At 40.8% G+C, this 26,263-nt stretch overlaps 1 protein-coding gene and 1 long non-coding RNA gene across 5 annotated transcripts in view; both read right to left on the bottom strand.

Annotated features, from left to right (window-relative positions):
• The window catches only part of hdac6 (histone deacetylase 6), a 41,991-nt gene extending 34,517 nt beyond the window's left edge, over positions 1-7,474 (bottom strand). For 2 of the 4 annotated variants that reach the window (XM_023957115.1, XM_023957113.1), the window contains exons 1-3: positions 7,347-7,474; positions 6,983-7,067; positions 5,083-5,205 (exon numbers count right to left, since the gene is read on the bottom strand). In XM_023957115.1, the coding sequence (XP_023812883.1) occupies positions 5,083-5,205; positions 6,983-7,054 (195 nt within the window). In that variant the 5' untranslated portion in view covers positions 7,055-7,067; positions 7,347-7,474. Of the gene's footprint in view, positions 1-5,082; positions 5,206-6,982; positions 7,074-7,240; positions 7,258-7,346 lie in introns of those variants that run through there. The other 2 variants (XM_023957114.1, XM_023957116.1) reach the window with 2 other exon arrangements.
• Positions 7,475-22,148: 14,674 nt separating this feature from the next.
• Positions 22,149-25,583, bottom strand: LOC105358491. Its single transcript, XR_912126.3, has 2 exons — positions 23,411-25,583; positions 22,149-22,888 (listed from the first exon to the last, which is right to left on the bottom strand). It is a non-coding gene; the product is annotated as an uncharacterized LOC105358491 (long non-coding RNA).
• Positions 25,584-26,263: the final 680 nt, after the last annotated feature.

Here is a 26,263-nt window from a genome sequence, read left to right on the forward strand (position 1 = left end):
GAGAATGCATGTGTCCAGCATTGTCTGCCACTTGCACCATCTGATTGGTCATGGAAACCACACACTGAGTCCTCTGCATGTCACAATATTCTAGCAACTAGGGCCGTCGCTTTTAACGCTTCAATCATGCGTAAACGCAGGCATCTTCTAACACTGTTAATCACACTTTTAAAAAATGAATGATTTTCCTCCCCATACTAAGAAAGCGAGCGCCTCAGCTGCTCTGTGTGCCGGTATCACTGTATGGTAATAATAGACCTACAAAACATGCAAGTACCTTTTTTTCTGCTGAGTGTGCGTATCTTTATGAGGTTCCTTTTGTGCCAAAAATATGAAAATATGTTTTTGGGTCCATTGTCTATGTCAGGGGTGGCGAACAAGTTTGTCACCAAGAGCCGAATTTTTTCACTGTGAGAGTCAAAGAGCCACATCACACACTGACCTGCCAAGACGTACACACACAAACACACAATTAAAGCCATATCATTTTCCATAACACACTCCTCTCCCTACAACACAACAGCAAGTATGGTACTTGTGTTTATTTCAAGGAAAGCGTCCATCCTCAATACACACATCAAATGCAGCTTAGCCAGAGTTAACACAGGTAACCCTGGAGGTCAGATACCCCCTCCACACACACAGGCACCTCTGTCACATCTCATACACACACACACAAACACTATCTTTCTCTCTCTCTTTTCTCTGCCTGTCTCTGACACACACAAATACTCAGTGACGTGCGGTGAGGTTGATGGCTGATGATTGTAACAAGTGAATATTTCACCGTTCATCCATCAGTATTTAACTATTAATTCTTTGTATCTCAACATTCCTCTTTCAATGACCCTCACACCAACAAATACACAAACATCTGGACAGAGCATCCTTCTGGTGTCTAAGTCATTCATATTCACAGTAAACACATTGAATAGATTACATTTCAGTTGTGTGCAACTTAAATTAATTTTAACCATCATAAGAAAATCTTGCTTTTGTAATTTTTGTTTGATTTAAAATTTAATGACTGACTTTTTGCACAAAATACTTATTATTGATGAAATGGTAATACATTTCAATGACTCAGCTTATTTATCAAGGTGATAGGAACACAAGCAATGCGTGGCGACTAACTGGCTGCGTTGTTGACCTGTTCACACCCCTCCTGATCAAATCAAGAACTCCTTCAGTTAAACACAGCTGAACAGAATCAACTACCCCTGGCTGCAGCTTGCAGAATTGCACAACATAGTGGAATGCTGAAACGCTGAGGAATGTGAACACGGTGTGGAATGTTAACCCCGCCCATGCTGAGCCCGTCTTCTTCTTTGGTTTCACAAGTAGGTCAATTAAATGTAGATACATTCTTTTAAAATAAATATTTTTAAATAAAACAAACAGAATTTTATTGTGTTACATGAAAGAGGGGCTTGAATCATTTTTTTGAGTGGCACCATTCAAGATTTCCTCCCCTCTGTTCTCTTTCATCCTCATACAATTACCAATGACACAAAATGTGCTCCACTGATTCTTCCCCTTTCCAGCAATCACAACTGCACTGACAAAGGTGAATCAAATGCACGGGATCAACGTGGGCGGGGTTAACATTCCACAGCAGACGGGGCTCAACATGGGCGGGGTTAACATTCCACAGCGTGTTCACATTCCTCAGCGTTCCAGCATTCTACTACGTTGAGCATTTCTGCAAGCTGCAGCCAGGGCTTACTCAACAGCATGGATCTCAGTTCTGCTGACAGCCCCCTGGCTCATGGTTTTACACCCAAGATTTCCCACTTCCCATGATCCTTAGGGGCTGAAGGCGGGGCTAACCCCCATGATCAGTTCCTTTTATGTGAGTGTCAGTTAGAACAGACAGATGCCTTATTTCACGTGTTTCAAGGTAATAAACAGGGACTGGCAGACATTGAGGAGAACATCAACAGCAGCTTGAGAGCAGCTCTTTTACAAACGGGGATTTCTCTGTTCTCCAAAACGCAACAGGACCTTCTTCCAGAGAGATTTCCACTCAATCATCTCCGGTTCACTCGCTGCCTCATCAGTGACAAGCCGGGATATCAGGCAGTCGGTCTCTGCATTACAGGATCACGTATGTGTCAGGAGCAGCATCAAACACACACACTGCCACATTACTTTTTTTATTATTTAGTTTTAACACACTGTGGTTTAAGAGGGAAAAAACTATGAAATGAAGCACAGTATATAGAAAATATGATGAGACGCAAAGAGCCGCACGCTCATTGGCCAAATGGCTGCGGGTTCGCCACCCCTGATCTAAGTCTTCTTTTTTTTTTTTTTTTTTTTTTATTAAACTTGTCCTGTCCAACAGCTGGGCAGGCAGATGAGAACTGAGGGCCTCTTGTGTTGGACATTTAACAACAGGGGTTATTAATCTTCAGACAAACCAGAGGTATGTCTGAATAAACCCCTTTTGTAATTGAGGCCAAACTTTATTAATTTCAATGATATTTAAAAATCTTTGGTGTTGGACCGGAGGGAAAAGGAAAGGAGGGAAGAAGAGAGAGGGATGTTAGAGAGAGGGGTGGTGAAATGAGGGGGATCATAGGAGGGGGGGGATAAAACCATGATTTTTTTTCACGTAAACTGTTAGTGCAAAGGTGAGCTAACACCTGTGCTCAGGTGAGTGTTTATGTTCTTCTAAAATGGATGATGGAATGTGAAAAGAAGGAGGGAGAGGGCCCGGCCACACCAAGACCCTCGCCGCAGCAGCCGCGGCAGCCAGAAGCCCCCAACCCCACACGGCAGCAGGCAGGGAACAACCGCCCCCCCGGGCGACCACATCCGCCACCCAGGCCAGGGCCAGCAGGACCGCCGCGAGGCCCCCAGAGCCAGGGAGCAGGGTGGCATGGGGGGAAAGGGAGCAGCCCCCCCGCCGCACCTGGAGAGCCAAACGCAGGGCCACACCCGGTGCCCACAGCCCCGGACGAGCACCCCATCACCACCCAGGAGTTCTGGGCATCCCCCCGCTCCAACCCCAGGTACGAGCCAGGACCCCCCAAGGGAGACCCACTCCGCACTCCAGGCAGCCACCCACCCGGCCCACGGTTGGTCCAGGGAGGAGCAAGGCAGGGGCTAGCCGCCCTCGCCCAGGAGGGGAGCACCCCCTGATCTATGTCTATTAAACAAGTTCATTGAACATTCGTTCATGTCGATGTACTACTAAGCAATATCTTCTGCATGCCCATGCTTCTTTGATTATTACTTTGTATTTACTAGCTGATGTATATGCTAGCTTTATGCTTAAAACTTTGCATTTGTCTTTATTATTGTTGTTTCCCCATGTCGTCTCATTACTGTGTCAGGAAAGTCCTTAGCAACCGTTGTTAGTGTTGTTAGTTACGTCGTTGCTCCGTGTCGTGTCCTTAGATCTTGTCGTTTTTCAAATTTTACCAAAATCGCCAGAAAAGTCCTTTGTACGGCCTGTAAATTGTTTCCTGTACTACCACGGAACAAAACATGTTTAAAAAAAAAAAAAACTTTATTGAAATTCCTGCAAATGTGCATTGCCAGAAGGGAGGGGGGGGTGCATGCATACAATGGTTTCACGTTCCCGAAGCAACTTGCAAATATTTTTAAGGTATTTAGAGTATGGCTTCAATTAAATCTGATGATGAAACTATTAATTAAAATTCTTTTGAAAAATAGCTGATCTTTATCAAACAATTCTGATGGATAAACGAGGAGCAGAGGCGCCCAAAAGAGCATTATACTGGTCCCGAGAGCGCAACCTCATGGTCAAATAAATACATAACAGATTAAAAAGAAAAGATCAAAATCCAGTGAAAGGTTTTGGCCCTCCTGCTCCTCGTTTATCCATCCGATTTGTGACAACATTTTTGATAAAGATCAGTTATTTTTTAAAAGACTTAAATAATAGTTTCATCTCCAGATTTAATTGAAGCCAAAGTCTAAATAACCTGAAACAATTGGCAGGAGTCGCTTCGGGAAAGTGAAAGCGTTGTACGCATGCGCCCCGCTCTTTCTGGCAATGCGCGTTTGCAGGAATATCAATAAAGTTTATTTTTAAAAAGTGTTTGTCATGGTTAACGCTAGCGCCGGCTTTAATAAACTTTTTTTTTTCGTTCCGCAGCAGTACAGGAAACAATTTACCGGCCGTACAAAAGAATGTCTGACGACTTTGGCAAAATTTGAAAAAAACGACAAGATCTAACGACACGACATGGGAAACGTCGTAGCTAAAGTCACTAGCAACGGTTGCTAAGGACTTTCCTGACGACATAGTGAGACCACAGTGGGTAACGACAATAACAAAGACAAATGCAAAGTTTTAAACATAACGCATGAACCAATGTTCAATGAACTCGTTCAGTAGACATAGACAATGGACATAAAAACATATTTCTGGCACAAATGGAACCTCATATATCTTAGATTTTGAAAACATGGTCTTTGTGTTTTACTACCCCAAGGCAGTAAGCAGCCAAAAAATTTGTTTCAAATTGGTTTTGTCTTGGTGGGTCAGTTAAAGGGTTAACTGGGACTACTGACAATTAACGATCACTTTTTTCTCTAATTGTTTGTTCCTTTGTTTACTTGATAAAACCTCATGGAGCCATTTTATTTATTTACATTTATAAGACATGCTACAGTGCCCCCCCCTTTTTTTAGGTTAAAACTTTTTACAAAGATAAGTCATTTTATTTATGTTGAAGCTTTGCTTTATTTACTATAAAAACTTTAAGGAACTGTTTATTTAATATGTTTTACTACTTCAAAAAGATGCTGCTGAGCCCCTTACTCCCTGAACTTCTAGGAGCTTTTTATTTGCTTTTTTTCTGTATAAAAAAAACAACAAGTTAATTGTTGGTGTTTGTATTATTCTAAGTTTGGATGCCAATATTTGAAATTTTACTACTATTAAATATTGGCTCCAAATATCAGTTACCAGCTTTCTTGACTACTAATAATCATTATGGACCCTGAAAAAACAAAATAAACGAGTAACTAAAAACAAACCACTTCGGTCAAGCAAAGCCTAGCCGTTTCTACTAACTACGGAATAAAGTCAAACTGAAGTCTCACCAGTGCCCCCATGATACTACTTAGCTCCTCGTCCTTCTGATAGCTTCTCTCAATTCTTCCTCTCCTCTTCACTTCTTGCAGATTGCTTCCTCTTCTTCTTTCCTCTATTCCATCTTTGCTGTCCTGAAGAAAAAAGGGAGGACAGAAGATGTGAACGTTTAGTATGTGGCGGATCCAAATCCACCTTGGGTAGTTGATTGACTTTCCTTCGTACAGTCAGGGTGGCAAGCATAAAAAAATGAACCTGTAAGCACAAACCTAACGCAAACCACACAAAAATGTTAAAACATCATAAACACAAACACAAATTGCACAAATGCAAGGTATAGCTAATCAAAGATAGCTGCACGGTCTCACTCACCTGACTGTTTAAATGATATGTTTGTCCTTAACACCCCGCCTCCCACCCCCGTCTAACTTTTGCGGTTTGTGCTGAACCCTGAACCCTCGAGAAGGATATTGGCAAATCCAACACTAAGAATGGTTGACAAGCTGCAAATGTGTTCAAATGTTTAAGGTCATGCATGACCCCTCTACCTCTATACCACGCCCACACTTTTATGTGTCAATAAACAAAAAACTACAGAGAAACCTGCAGACAACTAAAACACTTTAAGATGTAGAAACACCTGTACAGTAAGAAAAACACATGCAAATACTTAAGAACTCTGAAGACACTTAAAAACACTCACATAAGCCTAAAAAGACATGTGGACTAAAAAAGACCTACAAGAACTTGGAAAAACCTAGAGACACATAACACCAGTAAATACTAAAGAAAACACCTGCAGACACATGAAAACACCTGCAGACACATGAAAACACCTGCAGACACATAAAAACACCTGCAGACACATGAAAACACCTGCAGACACATAAAAACACCTGCAGACACATGAAAACACCTGCAGACACATAAAAACACCTGCAGACACATGAAAACACCTGCAGACACATAAAAACACCTGCAGACACATGAAAACACCTGCAGACACATAAAAACACCTGCAGACACATGAAAACATCTGAAGACACATGAAAATGTCTGCAGATGGTGGTGGAAAAGTTTGCTTATTTAGCTTTTTTATTTCTTTTACCAGGATATGAGATTAAGTTTTAAGGGATTTCTGATGGCGAGAAAAGCATAATATCCCTTAGGTCATTTGCAAAAATAACTATTAGTGTAGGGGCTGCACGGTGGTGCAGTGGTTAGCGCTCTTGCCTCACAGCAAGAAGGCCCCCGGTTCAAGTCCCGGCTGGGGGACATGAAAAACACAACATCAATGGGGGACCTTTCTGTGTGGAGTTTGCATGTTCTCCCCGTGCATGCGTGGGTTCTCTCCGGGATCTCCGGCTTCCTCCCACTGTCCAAAAACATGCTTCATAGGTTGATTGGCAACTCTAAATTGTCCATAGGTGTGAGTGTGAGAGTGGATGGATGTGTGATTGAGGATATTCCACCCTGCGACAGACTGGCGACCAGTCCAGGGTATCCCTTGCCTACGCCCAAGTGGCCGGGATAGGCTCCGGCAACCCCGTGACCCCGAAAGGGAAAAAACGGTCAAGAAGATGAATGAATGAACTATTAGTGTACTTGTGTGGGGCATTTGTCAAAATGAGATCAATCAAGGATGATCTAGAGGGGCACTTAATATTAGGACGGGTAGGACTATCGATAAATTGAGTGAGATTTAAATAATTGTGAATGATGCCCTGAAAAGCCTGCAAATGCCTGGAAACCCCTGAAGACACCTTAAAAAAGCAAAAGTAACCTGGAAATGTCTGCAAACACCAGAGAAGGCAGATCTAAACAAAATGTTGTAAGCATCTTTATTAGCAGATCACCTGAGGTCAGATCAACCTCCATTACGATCTGGACGTAGTTTTGAGTGTTACTGACCTGCGATGACAGACGTGGAGACCTTCTGACCGACTTGGATCCAGATCGTGGAGGTTCTGACCCAGGCTGCATGGCTGGTTGTCACCTGGAGAGCAGCAGAGTGTAGATCAGCGCAGTTCTCTGTCTGTCAGGGCCATTCAGTTATGACAGTTTTACAGATCCAACACATTTCAGAAAAAACTAAATCTGCACCGTCATTTTCTCCAGGTTTGATAACGTTTTTCTGACTGTAACATAAATAAACCAAAACCACGATACCTGAAGCTAACCACTGAATCAGGGGGGGGGGGGGGGGGGGGGGGGGGGGGGGGGGCAGAACCGGACCTCTTTTCCTGTGGATCTGTTCTACTACAACACTTCCTACCAGAGCGAACTGAGGATGTCCGAATCGAACTGGTTGGTTGCGGGATCTGCACGCTCTTGTTTGTTTAGTCTATCAAAGCGCCAGGACGCGCACTGTCGCCCTCAGATGACGCCACAACGAAGGCGCCCGCAGATCGCCTGGTTTTTTTTTTTTAAACAAACTTTATTGTACATTTTTCAATTTACAGACATTCACAGTCACTTACTTGCTCAATAAACAATTGTTAATATCAAACACACATATAAGACTGAAAAAAACGAAAAATAGTAATATTTTTAACAATGTGTGTGCCTTTTTTTTTTTTTTTTTTTTATAGATGCTCATATACAAACCAAATTAGGGTGAACAAACGTTATAAATGCACATATAGAAAGAAAAAGAAACAAAAATGAAATAATAGGCAAAGGCAAGGCCAAAACAATTCAAAATAATAATACTTTTGATATATTCTGATAAATGACTGTAGTTTTCTTGTTTTTGTTAGGAATGCATTTAAGACACTTATAATAATCAGAAAAATAATTCAAAAAAATACTAAATAGAGGGCATGTATTTTTCCATTTACACAAATGAATGAAATGTTTGCATAAAATAATAACAACATTAATGACATCAGAAATTCCCGGGTCCAGATTTTCCATATAGAAAAGAACATCATATAAGGAAAAAAAGGGAATATTTAAAATTTTGATTGACAACCAATTGTGTATATCAGACCAAAATATTTTAACCTGGTTGCAACTGTAAAACAGATGTTCTAATGTTTCAGTTTCAGATGAACAGAATATGCATGGTTCCGATTCAAATTTGAATCTTTTATGTAAAAAATCTCCAACAGGGTAAATTTTAGATATTATTTTAAAATGCGTTTCTTTCATTTTAGGAGGAAGTGGGTACTTTATGTATAAAGAAAAAGATTTGTTCATTTGGGTGGTTTCTAAATCGCATCTATTGTTTATACTAAAGTTGCAGAAAATTAATTGCTTAAAGGTTAGAGTTATTAATTTATTGTTGCATTTTTTATCTTTTAGGGGAATATTATTAATTTTCAGCACCGAAAGTTGTGGTTTGATTTCATTGTATTGTAGTATGTTTTGAATGAGATTAAGTAGAGGTATGGGAATTGCTTTACAGACTTTGTTATAACAGTTACTAGAATCCTTAATCTTGTATTTGGTTACAAATTCATAGTATGATAACAGCCTTCCATCAGTACGCATCAAGTCATGGACAAAATACACACCATTACCATACCATTCAGACATAAACAAGGATTTCTTGTTTACAGTTATAAATCTGTTGTTCCATAAAACAGTGTTGTGAGGGGAGAAGTTATGGTTGAAAAGCATCTTCCCAAATTCTAAGGCTTGTTTGTAAAAGTTTGATAGTTTTATTGGTACTTTTGAAATATTATAATCACACTTCAGCAAAAACTCCAGTCCCCCGACCTTACCGAAGAGTTTGTTTGGGATATGATACCACATAGAATGAGGCTGGGAAATACAGCCTTTTAACCATTTCATTCTAAACGCTACAATCTGTGATTCAACATCTAAAGCTTTTAAGCCGCCATTTTTATAATCTCTGACCAATTGTGATTTTCGTATATAGTGAGTCTTATTTTTCCAAATAAATTTAAAAAGAATAGAATTAGACAACTTGATGTTTTTTGGGGATGTATATAATGAGTGACAGGGATACACAAGTCTTGAAAAACCTTCCGCTTTGGATAATAGAATGCGGCCAAATATTGATAGGCCACGTCCCAACCATTGATTTAAAGTTTTCTGTATTGTTTTTAGTCTGGGAGTGATATTTACACTTTCTCTATCATTACTATTTTTTGTTATTATTAGACCAAGATATTTCACTTCACTTTTTACAGGTATGTTTTCAATAATACTTTGATTGCAGGTATGTATAGGTAAGATTTCACATTTTTTGAGATTTAGGGTAAGGCCAGATGCTCTTGAAAATAAAAGTATTTTATTGATAACAACAGGTACCATATTTTTATTCTTTAAAAATAAAGCTGTGTCATCAGCAAATTGACTAATTTTAAATTCCCTGTCGAAAATGTTAATACCCTCAAAATCTGGAGAATATTTAAGAAAGATGGCTAGTAATTCCGCTGAAATTATGAACAACAGCGGGCTAATTGGACATCCTTGGCGAACACCTCTATTAACAGGAAAACTGTTTGAGAAACCTCGGTTGAGTGCAATGTTGCTACTTATGTCTTTGTAGAACATTTTAATTATGTAACAAAATTTTGATTCAAAGCCAAAGGTTTTCAAGGCATTAAACAAAAAGGCGTGTTCTAATGAGTCGAAGGCCTTAAAAAAATCCAAAAAAGGATAAGACTTTCCTGAGGAATAATTTGATTGTAATCTAATATATCTAAGATTAAGCGAGTGTGGTGGTGAATGTCTCCCCTTAATAAATGCTGATTGTGATTCGTCTATGATCTGAGATATTCCTGATTTCAGTCTGTTAGCATAGATATGTGCTAGTATTTTATAGTCACAACAAAGAAGTGTGATTGGTCTCCAATTATCAATTAATAACACATCTTTGCCTGGTTTGGGTAAAAGGGAAATAATGCCTCTTTTCATTGTAGGTGACAACATCTGTTCGTCGATGCATTCATTGAATGCCTCAAACAACATTTCTCTGATGTCAGTCCAAAAGTGTTTGTAGAACTCAGCTGTAATTCCATCAGGTCCAGGTGATTTACCACTGGCCATCTGGGCCGCAGATCGCCTGGTGCGTAGTCCGTCTAGATAAAATTACCCTGTTATTTCTGATGTATTATTTATGTGATGAGAAGTTGTGTTTGTACATCATCTTTATTTCTGTCTGTTCTATCCATGTGGATATGTGTGTAATCTTTTGAAGTTCTAATAAAAAAGGGTTTTAAGTAACGGAGGAGTTTCCGTAGCGCATACAAAGGCTTGCTTCATTCAGGGGAGGAGCTGAAAATGATGACGTCCGAAGCTTCGCTCCCGGTGGAGGTACCAAAACCATTCTGTAATAACAACCGGCTTGTGCTAGATATGTTAGATTACTCAAATTTAATAACGGACGAAAGTTATTTTCTGGACTTTTATGAAGCTTTTGATTCAGTTAATAACACGTTTATTCTTAGCTGCCTTCACAAATTCGGTTTTGGTTCTTATTTTTGCGATGCAATATAAACTATTAGACAGTAATTTTAACTGCTCAGTAAAACATAAATATGGTACTTCTCGCCGTTTTAATAAGAGGAATACGAAAGGGTTGCCCCATTTCGCCATATCTGTTTTTATTTCATATTATTTATTTACTTATTTATTTTACAAACTTGATTAAATGTAACAATTCAATACACAACAATGCAAAACAGCAACAAGAAAAGAACAAACCAGGGGCTTATTATTACATTTTACACAAAGATATTGAAACTGACGCACAGATCGAATGTTTTAATGGCTTTCTTATTGTCAGAGTTTCTTATTGTGTTCATGTTTTGTTTGAACTCATTGATAAAGTTGGAAAAATGCGGGGGATGATTTGTAACTTTGGATTTATGTGTGTGCCACTTGCATAAAAACAATAAAAGGTTAATGATGTAGCATTGTTCTTTTTTATGAGATGCACAGTGGGTGAGGCCAAACATAACAGTTTCTAAGTACAGGCAAATGTCTGGGTCAATATGGGCGAAAATGAAATTACAACCTTTAGACCAGAGAGTAGTGGGAAAAGGACATGACCAAAATAAATGTACAGCATCTTCAGGGTGTTCTTGACAAAAAGAGCAGCTTACATCGATATCTTCTTTGAACCTTTGCAGATATAGTTTGGATGGGTAGAATTTATTGATTAGTTTAAATGAGATTTCTTTCACTTTATTGATTAAAAAGAATTTTGCTGGTAGATTCCAGATCTTTTTCCATTCTTGGTAAACTAAATTATTCCAAAAAGGAACTACATTGGGAATGGATACAACATCCTTCTGAAAGAGTGAGCGTATACGGTGATTGGTGTTACGTGAAGAAGAAAAACAAATTTGGCCTATTTCTATTTAATACGGAGTAGGGTTGTGCCGATGGACGATATCATCGTCCATCGTGATGGGTGACTGACATCCCGATGGAGAGACCACCATCGTGATGCCACGCCCCCGCCACGTTGCGTGTCGACACCATAAGCCGCGGTTACATGTACAAAATATCTTGATGGGATCAATGGTCGGATTAGAATCCAACCGTGTACATGGGCCCAGAAAAATGTTTTCAGAATATAAAAACGTTCACTAAGGTCACACTTTCCGTCGGAATAAATCATTCGCACATGCGCAGTAGGGTTTGAAAACCGGAAGACTATAAATTCCGCCGAGCGGCTTTTTTTTTTTCAAACTTTATTGAATGTAACAATTCAATACAAAACAATGTTAAACAGCGCCGAGCGGCTATATACATTGACATGTCAGCTCGGTAAAATACGAGATGATCTTCTAAACGTGCTTTTAATAATGTTACGGTTATTATGAAACACCTGTTCACTCATCATTTCAATTTTAATCCGTGTGGTCAGTGCTTTTTCTGAACGAAGCCAGGATTAGCAGTATGCTAACACGGGCTAACAACATTAGCTTTGGGTGGTGCTGCTTGCTGGCTGCACGTAAACATGTAAGAATAACATCAGCCTTTATTTAGTCGGGACACGACTGGAAACACAAATCCGCGTGATTGTTTGAATGTTTTCTAAGGACTGAGCGACATTTCTGCTTTGAAGCTCAAACCGCTGTTATCAAGCAGCCTAGTTATCATAAATCTTTTGATATTTTTCTTATATTCATTGAGACAGTAATAAAGTGATCATTTTTGTTTTTCATGTTCCTTTTTTGAACGAATGTGGGTCACAGAGACACGGAAGTTACAGCTGAAAGTGGCTTTTGCCGGCGTACAGAGAGAGCATATCCGCGTGAATGACTTATGACGTGAATAATTATCGCGTTCGAACGGATTAATTATTGCGTTCGCACGAGTTAATCATTTCGAGGGAACGGAATAGTATTTTGAGGGAACGGAATAGTATTTCGTGGGAACGCAATAGTATCTTGTGGGAACGGAATAGTATTTCGTGCGAACGAGATAATAATCTCTGGGAACAAGATATATTTTAATATCATAATGTCAGGACATGGGCTCCGTAATTTTAGTTGGGTCAAGTGGTAAAAAAGTTGGACTCTGCAATAATGAGCTTTTGAATAACGCAGTTATACACTTAAGAATTGCTTTTGACCCTTGTGCTACCCTATGACCCCCCCCCCTTACATTGACGTGTTCTCCCTACCATGACAAAGGTGGATAAAGGTGGAAAGATTTCATGTAATCCATGGACACCAGTGAAGATCACAAATCATTGAAGAAAAAAGGTTCAGAGCACTGTCTAGTGGGTCTAGATGACCCAACTCCCAATGGTAAAGTGCCTAGGATAGCACAAGGGTTAAAACAATGTTAAAGTCCGTTTTGATGCTATATTTGAGACACAAGTCTTCGTGTGACATCAATGATCCGTTTGAGTCAAACAGCTGATTAACCAGAGGGATGTTTTGAGTAAACCAAGATGGATAAAATAAAGATTTATGTCTATATACAATGTCTTTGTTATTTTTATATGCAGTATTTGTGGGGAGAAAAATTGTGTTTGTAAATGAGTGACCAGGAAAGTAACATTTGTTTAGTATAAAGTTTTATTGGGATCTTTTGCACATTATAGTTACAAAATGAAAGAAATTTTATGCCTCCTAATTTGGAGAAAATGTAATTTGGTATGAAATTCCAGATTGAAGTTGGATTCTTAATAAAATGTCTCAGCCAATTTATTTTAAAGGTATTAATGTACAGAAGTCTAGAAAGTTTAGACCACCCTTATCACAAGTGTTCATTAAAACTGTTTTTTTATATAATGGTTTTTGTTCCTCCAAATGAAATTAAAAAGCATTTTGTCAATGGAAATTCCCTCAACTTTAGTTATCAAAACTCTGCCTCTCAATGATAAATCTCTCTGGAGCCATTGGTTTATCTTTGTCTGTGTTTTATTAATAATTGTATCAAAGTTTAATTGGCATCTGGCTTTTTTATCTTTAGAAAAGCTAATTCCTAGGTAGGTGATGCACTTTTTCACTGGAATATTGTAGATAGAGAGGACGTCGCAGTGTTTAGGAGCAAATGATTAACATTTTTTTATGTTTAAGCAGAGTCCAGAAGCAGCAGAGAAATTAGATCAATAGCTAATGGTGAGAATGATCTTTTAGAAACAGGGTGGCATCATCAGCCAGTTGGTTGATAATGATTGTGTGGTGTGCTATAATACCTTTTAGTGGACTGAGTTTTATATAGCCAGTAAGAAGCTGGGTACAGAGGAGGAATAAATAAGGGGAAATGGGGCATCCTTGCCTGATTCCTCTTTTTAGTAAAAATCGAGGAGAGGTCCAGGCATGAAGTTTGATAGAAAAATTCCCTCCTGCATACATCGTTTTAACAGCTCCTCTAAAAAAAGGACCAAAGCCAAATTTTTCTATCGCATGAAGTGTGTCAAAAGCTTTGTGAAAGTCGAGAAAAAGGATAAAACTTTCGTCGGGGCAATAATCTGGATAATCAATTTACCCTTGTGCTATCATATGCACTTTAACGTTGGAACGTTGAAATCTTTCCACCTTTATCCACCTTTGTCATGGTAGGGAGAAAACGTCAATGGAAGGGGGGGGGGGGGGGTCATCTAAGATAGCACAAGGGTTAAGCAAGAACAAGTCTTTGTTTTTTCCACATTGGTTTGAGAGAAAAAATTCTACTGGTGGGTCAACTTTTTGACACGAATGGGTATTTAGGAAGGTATACTGAACAAATTCTAAATACAATTTTGTTGTGACTCGTAAAGAATATGCTATTGTGTTTGATGCTGTTTTCAAATAAATATGTCAAATGTTTGAAACAACTGTTAGGAATGAGTTTATGCCCTCTATGGATACGACTGACACCACCACAGGAAAAATCTGCTTTACTCCTACCCTCAAGAACAACAACAAAATACGTGGCTTGTTTCAAAGGGATGTCATTTCTGTACCATGTACCAAAAAGTACTGGAGACAGTTTGTTCCTGACAGTATTTGGAGGAAAGGCAGGAGTGTGACCCAAAAATGTATGATAAATAATAAAATGAAAGAAGTTTCTTTTAAAAGAATTTAAAAAAATTACCCCACCAATCAATTCATGCTAAGATACATCAAAAGCATTGACCCTAACAGTACTTTTTGCAAAACACAACCAGAAATAATTAACCATCTTTTTTGGAACTGTACTGAAATTAACATTTTTTGGAAAAAGTGTTCACAATTTATCAAAAAACATATCCACCCAACTTCACTCTGAAATTTGAATATATAATTTTTGGCTTTTATGATAAAAACTTGGACTCAAGGCAAAAACTCATAATCTTGTTATATATGTTCATAAATGCAAATTTTCTTCAGCTTCTATTTTTTCCCCGTGTTAATCAAACAGATTGAAATGTGTCTCAGTAACATCTCTAAAAGCCTTATTAACCAGAAAGCTGTATGTTTGTATGAAAGTTAATAATAATAATAACTTTTATTTAGAATGCGCTTTACATTTTAGATAAAATCTCAAAGCGCTAAAGTTGTAGAACCTTGAATGTTTTTATGTAAAATGCTTGTAATGTGTATGCTCTCCTGGCACATTTGAAGTTTACTTTGTAAAATTGTGTTTTGTACTGCACTTCCGTTTGTACAATAAAGTAAAAAAAAAAAACACTAGTTGGTTTTAGGGCATAAGTATGCGTGTGTGAACACTATATGTATTGTGTACATTTTGACATGTGGTTATTTTTGCAGCTAGCAGGTGTGTTTATAACACATGTGTCAAACTCAAGGCCCGCGGGCCAAATGTGGCCCTCCATGTCATTTTATGTGGCCCCCGAGAGCATAAAAGTTTTTACTTTCTTAAAATAAAAAATAAAAATTGGTGTGTATTTATTCAAATCTAGGGGGAATCAGACTTGAAATATCAGAATGGGAAACTATGAATTATGACTTAAACACTGTCCATATAACCTAACCTGAAAGAATCAATGAGTTATTTAACATTAAGGAGTAGTTACATATATTTTCCATTACATTTAGTTACATATATAAGTTATATCTGGCCCTTACAAGACAACCACTATGCTGATGTGGCCCTCGGTGAAAATGAGTTTGACACCCCTGGTTTATAACATTTGAGTGTGTGTGTGGACAGGCCCCGCCCTTTGAGATTTGTATTACATCTGAACCTGACCATAATGATAAACATCCAGTAGCTTGTTGCGTTATGCTGCTTCATGGTTTAACCCCCCCCCCCCCAACATCCCTCTCTTTTCTTCCCTTTTTTTCCTTTTCTGTCCGGTCCAACACCCAGTGGGGGTTCTACCCTGAATTACTCCCCGGGCGAGGAGAGGCCCTCCTCTAGCGCACCCCCCCCCCCCCCATAGAGTCACTTTGTCCATTTATTGTAACTGAAAATACAGTTAGGAAATATTTAATAAACACAAACAATCTGAAATAAATATTATAAACTACAAATCACACTAATAATACACTAGAATAAATGTAACTGCAGCACTAAGAAGAGAAAACACTAACTAAAACCTAACCTTTGTGGCCTTCCTGATGCAAGCTTGTCAATAACGTCATCATATGAAATCTGCTCCCCCCCTGAATGATTGATACTAACAACAGCAGGTTAGTGAGTTGCTCCTGAGACATTGGTGATCTCAGGTATGACTTGATCAACTGGAGTTTTGAAAAGCTAACAGCAGCAGCAGCAGCAGCAGCAGCAGCAGCAGCATCAGCAGCAGCAGCAGCAGCAGCAGCAGCATGCTACCATCACAGCTTATTTAACATTATGAACTAATATACAACAATAAAACACAACAAAAACTTTGTGTTACAGCAGAGCAGACAGACACACGAATCATAACTAATGTTACAAGTTAAGGCAGAGCAAACATTTAAGAATAAATATCTTAAAAATGACGTTATTTGCAATATTTGGGCCTACTTCAGTTTTGGTCATGATAGACCAAACAAGAGATTTTTCCTCTGCAACGTTGTTGTTGTTGTAGGGCAGGTAGCATTCGAATTTAGAAAACGTGCATCTAGCTATGCGATAATAACCTTTTCTTTGTCTCTTTTCTCCTCTTCTTCTCTCTTCTTTCTAAATTGGGCACCAGCTTTGACCTTTTTTCTCCATATTTCAGATGTTTTTGCATTTAGCATAAATGTCCTGACATAGGTATCAAGTCTGTCGACTAAACCAACTGTCATCTAAGTGAAGAATTTTTTTTTGTTTTCCCATTTTTTATTTGAAATAACCAAAAAAGCATGATTTTTTTATACTTTTTTTATACCCGCAGCCCCCCCCCCTCCCGTTCGTCAAACATTTCCAGCAGGAGCGCGTGCAGCTGCACCCAGGGGCGCCAATTCGCTACATGGCGGCGCAATTTTTATTTTTATTTTTTCATCAAGCAATCAAGCACTGAGCTGCGGCCCGCGACCGTTGCCCCCCTGGAAGAAGATCCAGCCAGGTTTGCGCATGCGTTTTGTGCTCCGTGCTCACCTCAGCCTGCACCCTTCACCCCGCGCCCCCTCCCTTCTCCTTCTTCACCCCGCGCCCCCTCCCTTCTCCTTCTCACACACATTTGCGTCTACTTCTCAAAGACAGCAGGGAACGCAGCTGCGGGGCGGGGGCGCCGCCAGGTCTCAGGCTGTTACAAACTCTGTGATATAAGTAAACCAATAGTGATGCATAAAGTATTTTACAAGAGCTGAGCCGCTGACGCCGCCCCTCCGTCATTTTTCCGCCCCGGGCGATCGCCCGTATGGCCCGTGCCTAAAACCGCTACTGCCAACACCAAAGATTTTCAAACATGGTTGAAATTAATAAAGTTTGGCCTCGATTCCAAAAGGGGTTTATTCAAAGTCCAAAACAGGCCTGTTGGTGACCTCATCACATATTATCTGCTACATAGGGCAGGAATCAAGCATATTTCTGCAATACAATATACAGTAAACCCTTGTTTTTCGCGGGGGTTACGTTCCAGAAAGAACCCGTGATAGGCAAAATCCGTGAAGTAACCTCTATTTTTTTTTAACAATTATTATACAATTAAATACTCTGTTATACATTGAAAAGAAAGAACAAACCGTTTTACAGGCTCAAGCACTTGTTTCACAAATCAAAGTACTTTAAAAACGTTTTTTTTTTTCAACAAATAACTTCTGTACTGTACTGTCAAATAATAACTTTAATCATCGATGTAAACAGAAGGCTTCAAATCGCGGAGATTAGCCCCGCCCACCGCGACCCGAGAGTAATCGAATTAAACGGGATAAAATTTAAAATGATCATGAAAAAAATACAATGTACAAACGGAAAAATAGTGGCTCAGGTATATTTCAATGCTCTTCAGTCTGAGAAGCTGCAGTGTTTTCTCCTTCTCAAGCCCGCGGTGCAGCTGTGTGTGTTTGTTCGGGAGAAGAACATAGTGATTGACAGTTGGTGTTGCTCTTTTTCTATGGGTTTTAGAGAAACTTGAAATTGCAAGATGATTTTCATGTACGTAATTTGGAAAGCTGATTTACGTACGTGTACATATTAAACTGCAACATTATTGACGCAAAGGTAGAGAAGAAGTGGAGTGACTTTTTTAGCCAATCAGAATGCAGAACACAATCAAGAGCAACACCAACTGTCAATCACTATGTTCTTCTCCCGAACAAACACATGCTGACCTTCCACTACTGCATATGCTGATCTCAATGCATCCTTGTCATGCCTGAAACAACAACCATCTGTGTACAACTCTTCACTCCCTGTGGACTGCACATCTGACCTGATCTTCTCCTGTTTTTGTCCACCTGTTCAGCACACATGTGGTGTTCCTGTACTCATTTGGTCTGTGATGTTGATCCCTTTGTGTGTGGTCAGTATTTTTTTTTTCTTAACTTGTCCTGTCTAACAGCTGGGCAGGCAGATGAGAACTGAGGGCCTCTTGTGTTGGACATATTTTACTTTAACAACAGGGGTTATTAATCTTCAGACAAACCAAAGGTATGTCTGAATAAACCCCTTTTGTAATTGAGGCCAAACTTTATTAATTTAATTTCAATCATGTTTGAAAATCTTTGATGTTGGACCGGACGGAAATGGAAAGAAGGGAAGAAGAGAGAGGGATGTTAGAGGACGGGGGGGGGGGGGGGGGGGGGGGTAAGAGGGTGATAACAGGAGGGGGGGATAAGACCATGAAGCAGCATAAAGCAGGCAGGTTTACTGGTTGTTTATCATTACGGTAAGGTTCAAATGTAGTACAAAAAAGGGGGGGGGGCCTGTCCACACACACACTCAAATGTTATCAACACACCTGCTGGCTGAAAAAATGTCCACATGTCAACATGTAGACAAAACAGATAGTGTTCACACGCATACTTAAGCCTTTAAACCAACTAGTGTGAAATATTTTATTCATTCAGTCATGCAAACTATTAGTGCAAAGGTGAGCTAACACCTGTGCTCAGGTGAGTGTTTATGTTCTTCTAAAATGGATGGTGGAATGTAAAAAGAAGAAGGGAGAGTTGCCAGCCATCCCCACAACAAGACCCCCGCCGCAGCAGCAGCGGCAGCCGGAACCCCCCAACGCCACAAGGCAGCAGGCAGGGAACAACCCCCCCCCCAGGCGACCAAATCTGCCACCCAGGCCAGGGCTAGCAGGACCGCCGCGACGCCCCCAGAGCCAGAGAGCAGGGAGACGCGGAGGGAAAGAGAGCGCCGCCCCAGCCCAACCAGGAGAGCAGCCCCCCCGCCGCGTCAGGAGAGCCCAACGCAGGTCAGTATTTGTAATGGGTGTCCCATGAGGGACAATGGTTCAATGGTTGGAAATCTGCTGGTCCTGATGGAATATCACCACGGTTGCTAAAGGACTGTGCGTCAGAGCTGGCGGTGCCTCTTCAAACCATCTTTAACAGGAGTCTTCAGACAGGATGTGTCCCTGGCTTGTGGAAGACCTCATGCCTTGTCCCAGTGCCCAAGGTGACAAGGCCTGCAGGGATGAAGGACTATAGACCAGTTGCCCTAACATCTGTCATAATGAAGACTTTTGAGAGGCTACTACTCCGGAGGCTCAAACCCCAGGTGGAGGGGGCGCTGGACCCCCTTCAGTTTGCCTATCAGGACAGTATGGGAGTGGAGGATGCAGTCCTTTATATGGTCCATAGGGTGCTCTCCTTTCTGGAAGGGACTGGCAGATATGTGAGGGTGATGTTTTTCGATTTCACAAGTGCCTTTGATACAGTCCAGCCTCAGCTGCTGAAGAGGAAGCTTGAGAGGATGGGAGTTGATCCAGGTTTTGTTCGCTGGATCCACAACTATCTGACTCTTAGGTCACAGTTTGTCCGACTAGGAGACTGTGTATCTGGGACATTGAGGAGCAACACCGGAGCACCACAGGGAACTGTACTATCGCCTTTTCTCTTCACACTCTACACTGCTGACTTTAATTATGCATCTGCAGCTTGTCATGTCCAGAAGTATTCGGACGACACTGCTATTGTGGCGTGTCTAAAGGGAGGGGATGAGAGTGAGTACAGGGAGCTCATCACCAGATTCACCTCCTGGAGCAGGGACAATGGTCTTGTGCTGAACATATCAAAGACCAAGGAGATGATTATTGACTTTAGTAGGAAGTCCTCCCACCAGCCAGTGATCATTGATGGAGGGGGAATCGAGGTGGTTGACTCCTACAAATACTTGGGTGTGCACCTTGACCACAAACTGGACTGGACGGAGCAGGCTCATGCTCTGTATAAGAAAGGGCAGAGTAGGCTGTTCTTCCTGAGAAAGCTGAGGTCCTTTGATGTATGTACTGACATGTTGCTCCTCTTTTATCAGTCGGTTGTGGCGAGTGCTGTCTTCCATGGGGTTGTCTGCTGGGGTGGCAGTATGACCACGAGGGATTGCACTCGATTGGACAAACTGATTAAGAGATGTGCATCTGTGATCGGGAGGAGGGTGGACTCTCTGGGATCTGTGCTGCAGAAGAGAATGAGGGCTTTGACTCAGAGCATCCTGGACAATCCCAGACATCCTTTGCACAACACGATGTCAGGTCAGAGGAGCACACGGAGTAATAGACTCCTTTCACTGCGCTGCAGGACAGAGCGCTTTAAGAACTCATTTGTCCCTACACCTATCAGGCTGTTTAATGAACCTGCCTGATATGAACTGATATTATTTTGTGAACTGTCTTTTTACTGTTGTTTGTTGTGTGTGGTTGTGTGTTTTGCTACCGGACACCTGTATTTCTCCTTTGGGAGATTAATAAAGTTTATATCTATCTATCTATCTATGACTGTGTGTGCTAGAGTGGGTTGGTTACTCCAACTGTATGTTTGGTGCATTTGTGATGTCTTGTCCATGTTATCTAACATAACACTTAGGTACATAAGTATTACTCATCCTCCCCCTTTTCTCTGGAACAGAACACTGTTTGCAAGATCTTCTGTTCCAGAAACACCAAGAAAGAACGGGCAATCTAGTGTGGCCAGCTCAGAGGCTGCAGCCAGGGCCTATTTTAGTTCAATGAAAGCAGTTTCAGCCTCTGCAGTCTAGTGCAGGTCTGCTTTAAGGTTTATCCTATTTGCTGTCTGACCATGCCAAGGAGTGGTTGGGTCAGTCCTGTGTAATTGGGGACGTAATGTCTGCTGCAGCCAGTCAGACCTAAAAATGACAACATGTCTTTGACCTTCATGTGTTTAGGATGAGACAACACAGCTGATCTGTAGGCCGGGGACATGCCAGTCCCTGACTGGGAAATAATGTCCTAAGAAATCTACTTGTCTGTGGCACACCCGCAATGTGCGAACTTTACACCCTGTGGTCGCTATATGGCTAAGAAATACACCTGTGGCGTCTAAACATGCATCAACTGTTATCAGAACTTCATCCACATACTGGATGAGAGCGGCGTTGCCTGGCAAGGGACAGTCAGAAAACACCTCCTTTAATCCCTGATTGAAAATTCCTGGAGAGAGTGCTAAACCCCTGTTGAAAACGCGTGTAACGCATGTACCGGGTTTCATACGTAAATGAGAAGATGTCTCTACACTCAGGATGTAGAAGCAGACAAAAAAATAAAAAAGCATTAGCGAGATCAATGCGTGTAGACCAGGAGTGCGAGTTGTCCAGTTCGGCCGGGGCTACGTATGGATTAGGATCAGAAACGGTTCAAGCGCTCAAAATATAATTTACAGCATGCAAATCGGTTTGTATTTTACCGATCCAACATCTGTGGTGCCGTGAGCCCACAGATGAGGTGGCATTTAGACAATTAAGGCCTTTGCCAGGGGATGGTCAGTCCGTTCCTGACCATGATGGCGAAGTACCTGAATGTGTTCTAGGGTGACTGTGTTCTCCCTTGCAACCGTGGTGAAATAATTTTCCGCTATGGGACAAAACCAGACTTGGGACATCTGAGTGGGTGTCCAATCCGTTTTAGCCAAGGCACATTTTAACACTCCGCCCAATTCTTTAGTCTGATGTTTGGGATGCAACGCAAGCGAAACATGGGGTAATCTATCAGCTGACATCAGAAACCACGCCAAACTTACCTGCTCCACGTCTTGCATTTCCAGGATTCTATAACAACAAATGATGATGAACGTTGTATACTAACATGGTGATATATGGCATAAAATACAATAAAACATATATGCAGGCATGTTTATTTTCTCAAAGAAGAAGAAATTAAAATAACATTACATGTTCTGTCATGGTTTTCCCAACAAAGTCACGGCCGCGGATAAAAAGAGACTGCAGAGAGTCATAGAGATGGCTCAGGAAATCATTGGGTGCCCTCTCCCCACCCTGACGGACATCTGCTCCACGCGCTGCATCACTAGGGCTCATAACATCATCAAGGACAGTTCACACCCCGGCTCAGACCTGTTCAACCTGATGCCCTCTGGGAGGCGCTACAGAGGGATCAGAATCAAAATGAACGGACTAAAAAACAGCTTCTTTCCAAAGGCAATAACAATCCTCAATTCCCAAATGCACAGATAAAATCCATATTCCTGTTTACTTCTCTGTCCACAGTGTCAACACTCTACCTCTTTACCACCTCTGGCACTTTTGACATGTTTACACACAGTTTTCATACGCAATTTTGAACAATTATTTCGGCACTCTTCATTACAGTTTACAGTTTATATTTTCACACTTGTATATACTGTTTGTTTATTTGATTTTATTGTATTACAATGTTTTTTTATTATATTTTCCTTCCTTGCTGTTCTTGCACTGATGGCGATGCTTAAATCTCATTGTACTATGCACAATGACAATAAAGCAAATCTAATCTAATCTGTTGTCCCATGAATGCAGTCCACCAAGGAGGTCACCACAGTATTTTTGGCCAAAAATGCATCTTCAAAAAAAGCACTGGGCCTAAAAGAACAGAAAAGTTTACATAAGAAAAACATTAGACCATCTAAAATGTAGGTGGAAAAGAATTTTACACACCCCAGTTGGCTCTCAAAACAGTAAAGTTTGCAATTTCCATCCACTGCTACAGCCAATATGAAGGGAGGGAGAACATGCAGGACACTGAAACAGATGAACCTGACAGCCTCTCTGACAAGGCAGAACACAGGACTGGACTCAGATGCAGAGTTTTAGATTGTTTTAATTTCTTAGACTTGATAATCTTGGCTTGGCTTTGTCAAGGAGGAAACAAGACAATCAGGCACAGGACACAGGGAAACTCTGGCTATAAATACACGAGGAGGGGAAGCACAGGTGGAAACGATCAGGGTTGATGAGGCAGGCTCAGCTGTGGGGAAACAGACAAGGGCAGGGAGAGGAAGGACTGAAACGAGAGGCCAAAGGGCGCGCCAAACCGAAGTTGTGAAAATTATTCATAGTCCTTATTGTTTAATTTCACAGCTGTTTGTGCACATATATATTTACCTGATATGATCATTAACAGAAGCACATCGTCACTGATCGGGTGCCCCCACCGCAGCCGCTCCTCCCTCCCTCGGGTCTTGTAAAGAGAGCGCAGTGGAACGTGCTGGAGCGTGCTCTCTCGGAGACGCACGCGTCTGATTGTTTCTGTTTGAATTGTGCGATCATCTGATGACAGTGCGCTTTAAATAAGAAGGCAAAAGAAAAAACAATCTGGGGCTTAAAACAGAAAACACAAAAGGGACAAAGATGTGGTGTCAATGAAGAAAAGCTTCTCTAAATGCTTGAGAGACAGCAGATATGTTAGCAGTGTTAAAAAAGGCTTGACAACATTCAGGCTAAAGCTACTATAGTAAAATGGTCACAAGTGTCTTGCAGCTGTACTTAGCAGGATTTACAGTATCACTGATCATGGAGAGAAAATAAAGGAGCTTGTTTGTACTGATTTTGTTTCAGATGGACATAAATAATTTCTTTAACTAGATGTACCAAAAGACTGAAATTTTTTTATCCTTTGACTGTAAGAAAACTAAACAATGATAAAAGCTGCTCCTATGGGCAGAAAGGAGAAGTATGTGATGGTGGGTTAGATGGTGTTTTGTTTCTTTTTATGTTAAAAGTTTGAAAAAAAACTTTTTTTTTGAATGCCTATTTAGTTTACAGCCTGTTGCTTTTAATATCACTTGGGCTAAAAGACATTTTGGATTTTAGTTGAACATTTGGAGATCTTTGACAACAGTAAAGAAATCGATTCTATTCTATCTATCATGGTGCCTCTGTCAGCTTTCCTCCCCCTCCCCTCTCTGCTTGGCTCCTGATGATTCCCAGCTGTTTCCACTCACCTCATCACTGACCAGACCTACTTAAGGAGATCCAGAACCAGCATTCATCACCAGTTCGTTGCCCCTGATGGTGCATAACCTGGTCTCTCGTCTAGTTTAGTACAAGTGTTCATGTTCACGTCTAACTTTTGTATTGCCTCGCCTTCAGGACATTCTGACCATGAGTGGACACCTGAGTCACCGGATTACCTGAGCCACAGAACCTCTCGGAACACCAAGAACCTCCAGCCTCGCCACGAGCCATAACTACCTCAAAGCTACTTCCAACAACTTCACCCGCTGCTCTCCAGCCATATCAAGATCTCAAGCAACCCCGAATATCATTAAAACTTGACTTACCAACTTGCTCACCTTGTGTTTTCGTTCCGGGTTCCAGCGCCTGGGTCTGCCTCGCCTAGCTTGCCATGCACTATCCTACCACTGAGTGATATCCAATAAAAATATAATTTCAAATTAAAAATGTTTCAATTCTTACAAATAGTTTAGTCACTCTATTCTTCCTAACACAAAGTTAATATCAAACAGCTGTGAGGATGGAGAGAAAGACAAGAAGATAAAAAGAATCAGGACAGATGGAGGAAAGAAACAGGCTGGTCTGATGGTGGACGTTCAGGGCAAAGCCAGATCATTCCAGGTCAGTCATTTTTAAATAGTATCCTTAATTTAAAAAAAAAACATGCATTAGCAAGAAGTTTAATTTATTTAAAACATGAAATAATTGTTGCTTGGCCTTATTATGATTTAGTGGAAAAGAACACAGAAAAGAGGTGAAGGAGACAGACATGAGATTGGAGATGGATCTGATAGAAAAGAGAGCAGAGATGACTTCAGATAGGATTAATTACATTATTAGAGTCCCAAAAACCTAGATGCTCATTCTGGTTTAAACTTCTGCTGACCACCTGTTCACTTATTTTAGGAAAACAAGTGCAGACATACATGAAAAGTCATTCCCAACAGAAAAGAATGAGGAGAAAGGTTGAGATGACGATGATGATAGAGAGAAAGAGAGACGATCAGCTGATGATGAAGAGAGAGAAGAACAGAGAGGTACAGAGGGGGGGGGGGGGGGGGGGGGGGGGGCTGGGGCAAAGCATTACTCAGAAGATCCTTCTGAATGGCCTTCAACACACAAATTTGGGGAATCATTGAGGTAATACACAATTGAAAATAGCTCACAAAAATGTTCTGCTGGGTCATATCAAATCAGATAAAAAGTAATGAGATTTATACATTGAACCCTTGTTCTATCCTATGCACTTTAACGTTGGGAGTTGGGTCATCTAGACCCACTAGACAGTGCTCTGAAGCTTTTTTCTTCAATGATTTGTGATCTTCACTGGTGTCCATGGATTACATGAAATCTTTCCACCTTTATCCACCTTTGTCATGGTAGGAAGAACACGTCAATGTAAGGGGGGGTCATCTAAGATAGCACAAGGGTTACACAATAAAGGTGTTGTGTGGGTGTTTAGATGGATGGGACGTTTTATTATGTGCATGTGCTCGACTTTTGATGGACCACAAGGGGGTGTGCATTCAGGCTCTGACTGAGGGTGCAGTGCAAACAAAGTGCTCGTCTGCCGGCCTCTGACTTTGTGGAGACGGACAAACGAAAATCTCAAGCGTTGAGGATCCGGAGTGATTGGTTTTGCCGGATGGATTGCTGCTAAGACAGAGTTAGATCCAGCTGTCGCCTCAGGGAAAGTTTGTCTATCAGTGTTGTGTAAAGTTTTACAGTGTGTGGCATACGCTTACAATCAGGAGACACAGATAGAGGCACAGGGGGGGCACACTTTTTACGTGGCCGCATACCCCTATGAAATTAAGTAGTTGCATCCCTGTGTGTGGATGGTGTCAAACCTATGAGTTGAAGCAGCAGCAAGTAAAACCTCTTACGGGGCTACATTAGGTAGACAAAGAAATGTGGCACAAAAATAAAGTCCCAAAAAGTCTACAATACATGTTAAAATGTAAGAAAAGGCATGATGTGAAAGGACAGCTGAACATAGAA

This window comes from Oryzias latipes, chromosome 7 (assembly GCF_002234675.1).
Source record: "Oryzias latipes chromosome 7, ASM223467v1".
In the NCBI taxonomy this organism is placed as follows: Eukaryota; Metazoa; Chordata; class Actinopteri; order Beloniformes; family Adrianichthyidae; genus Oryzias; species Oryzias latipes.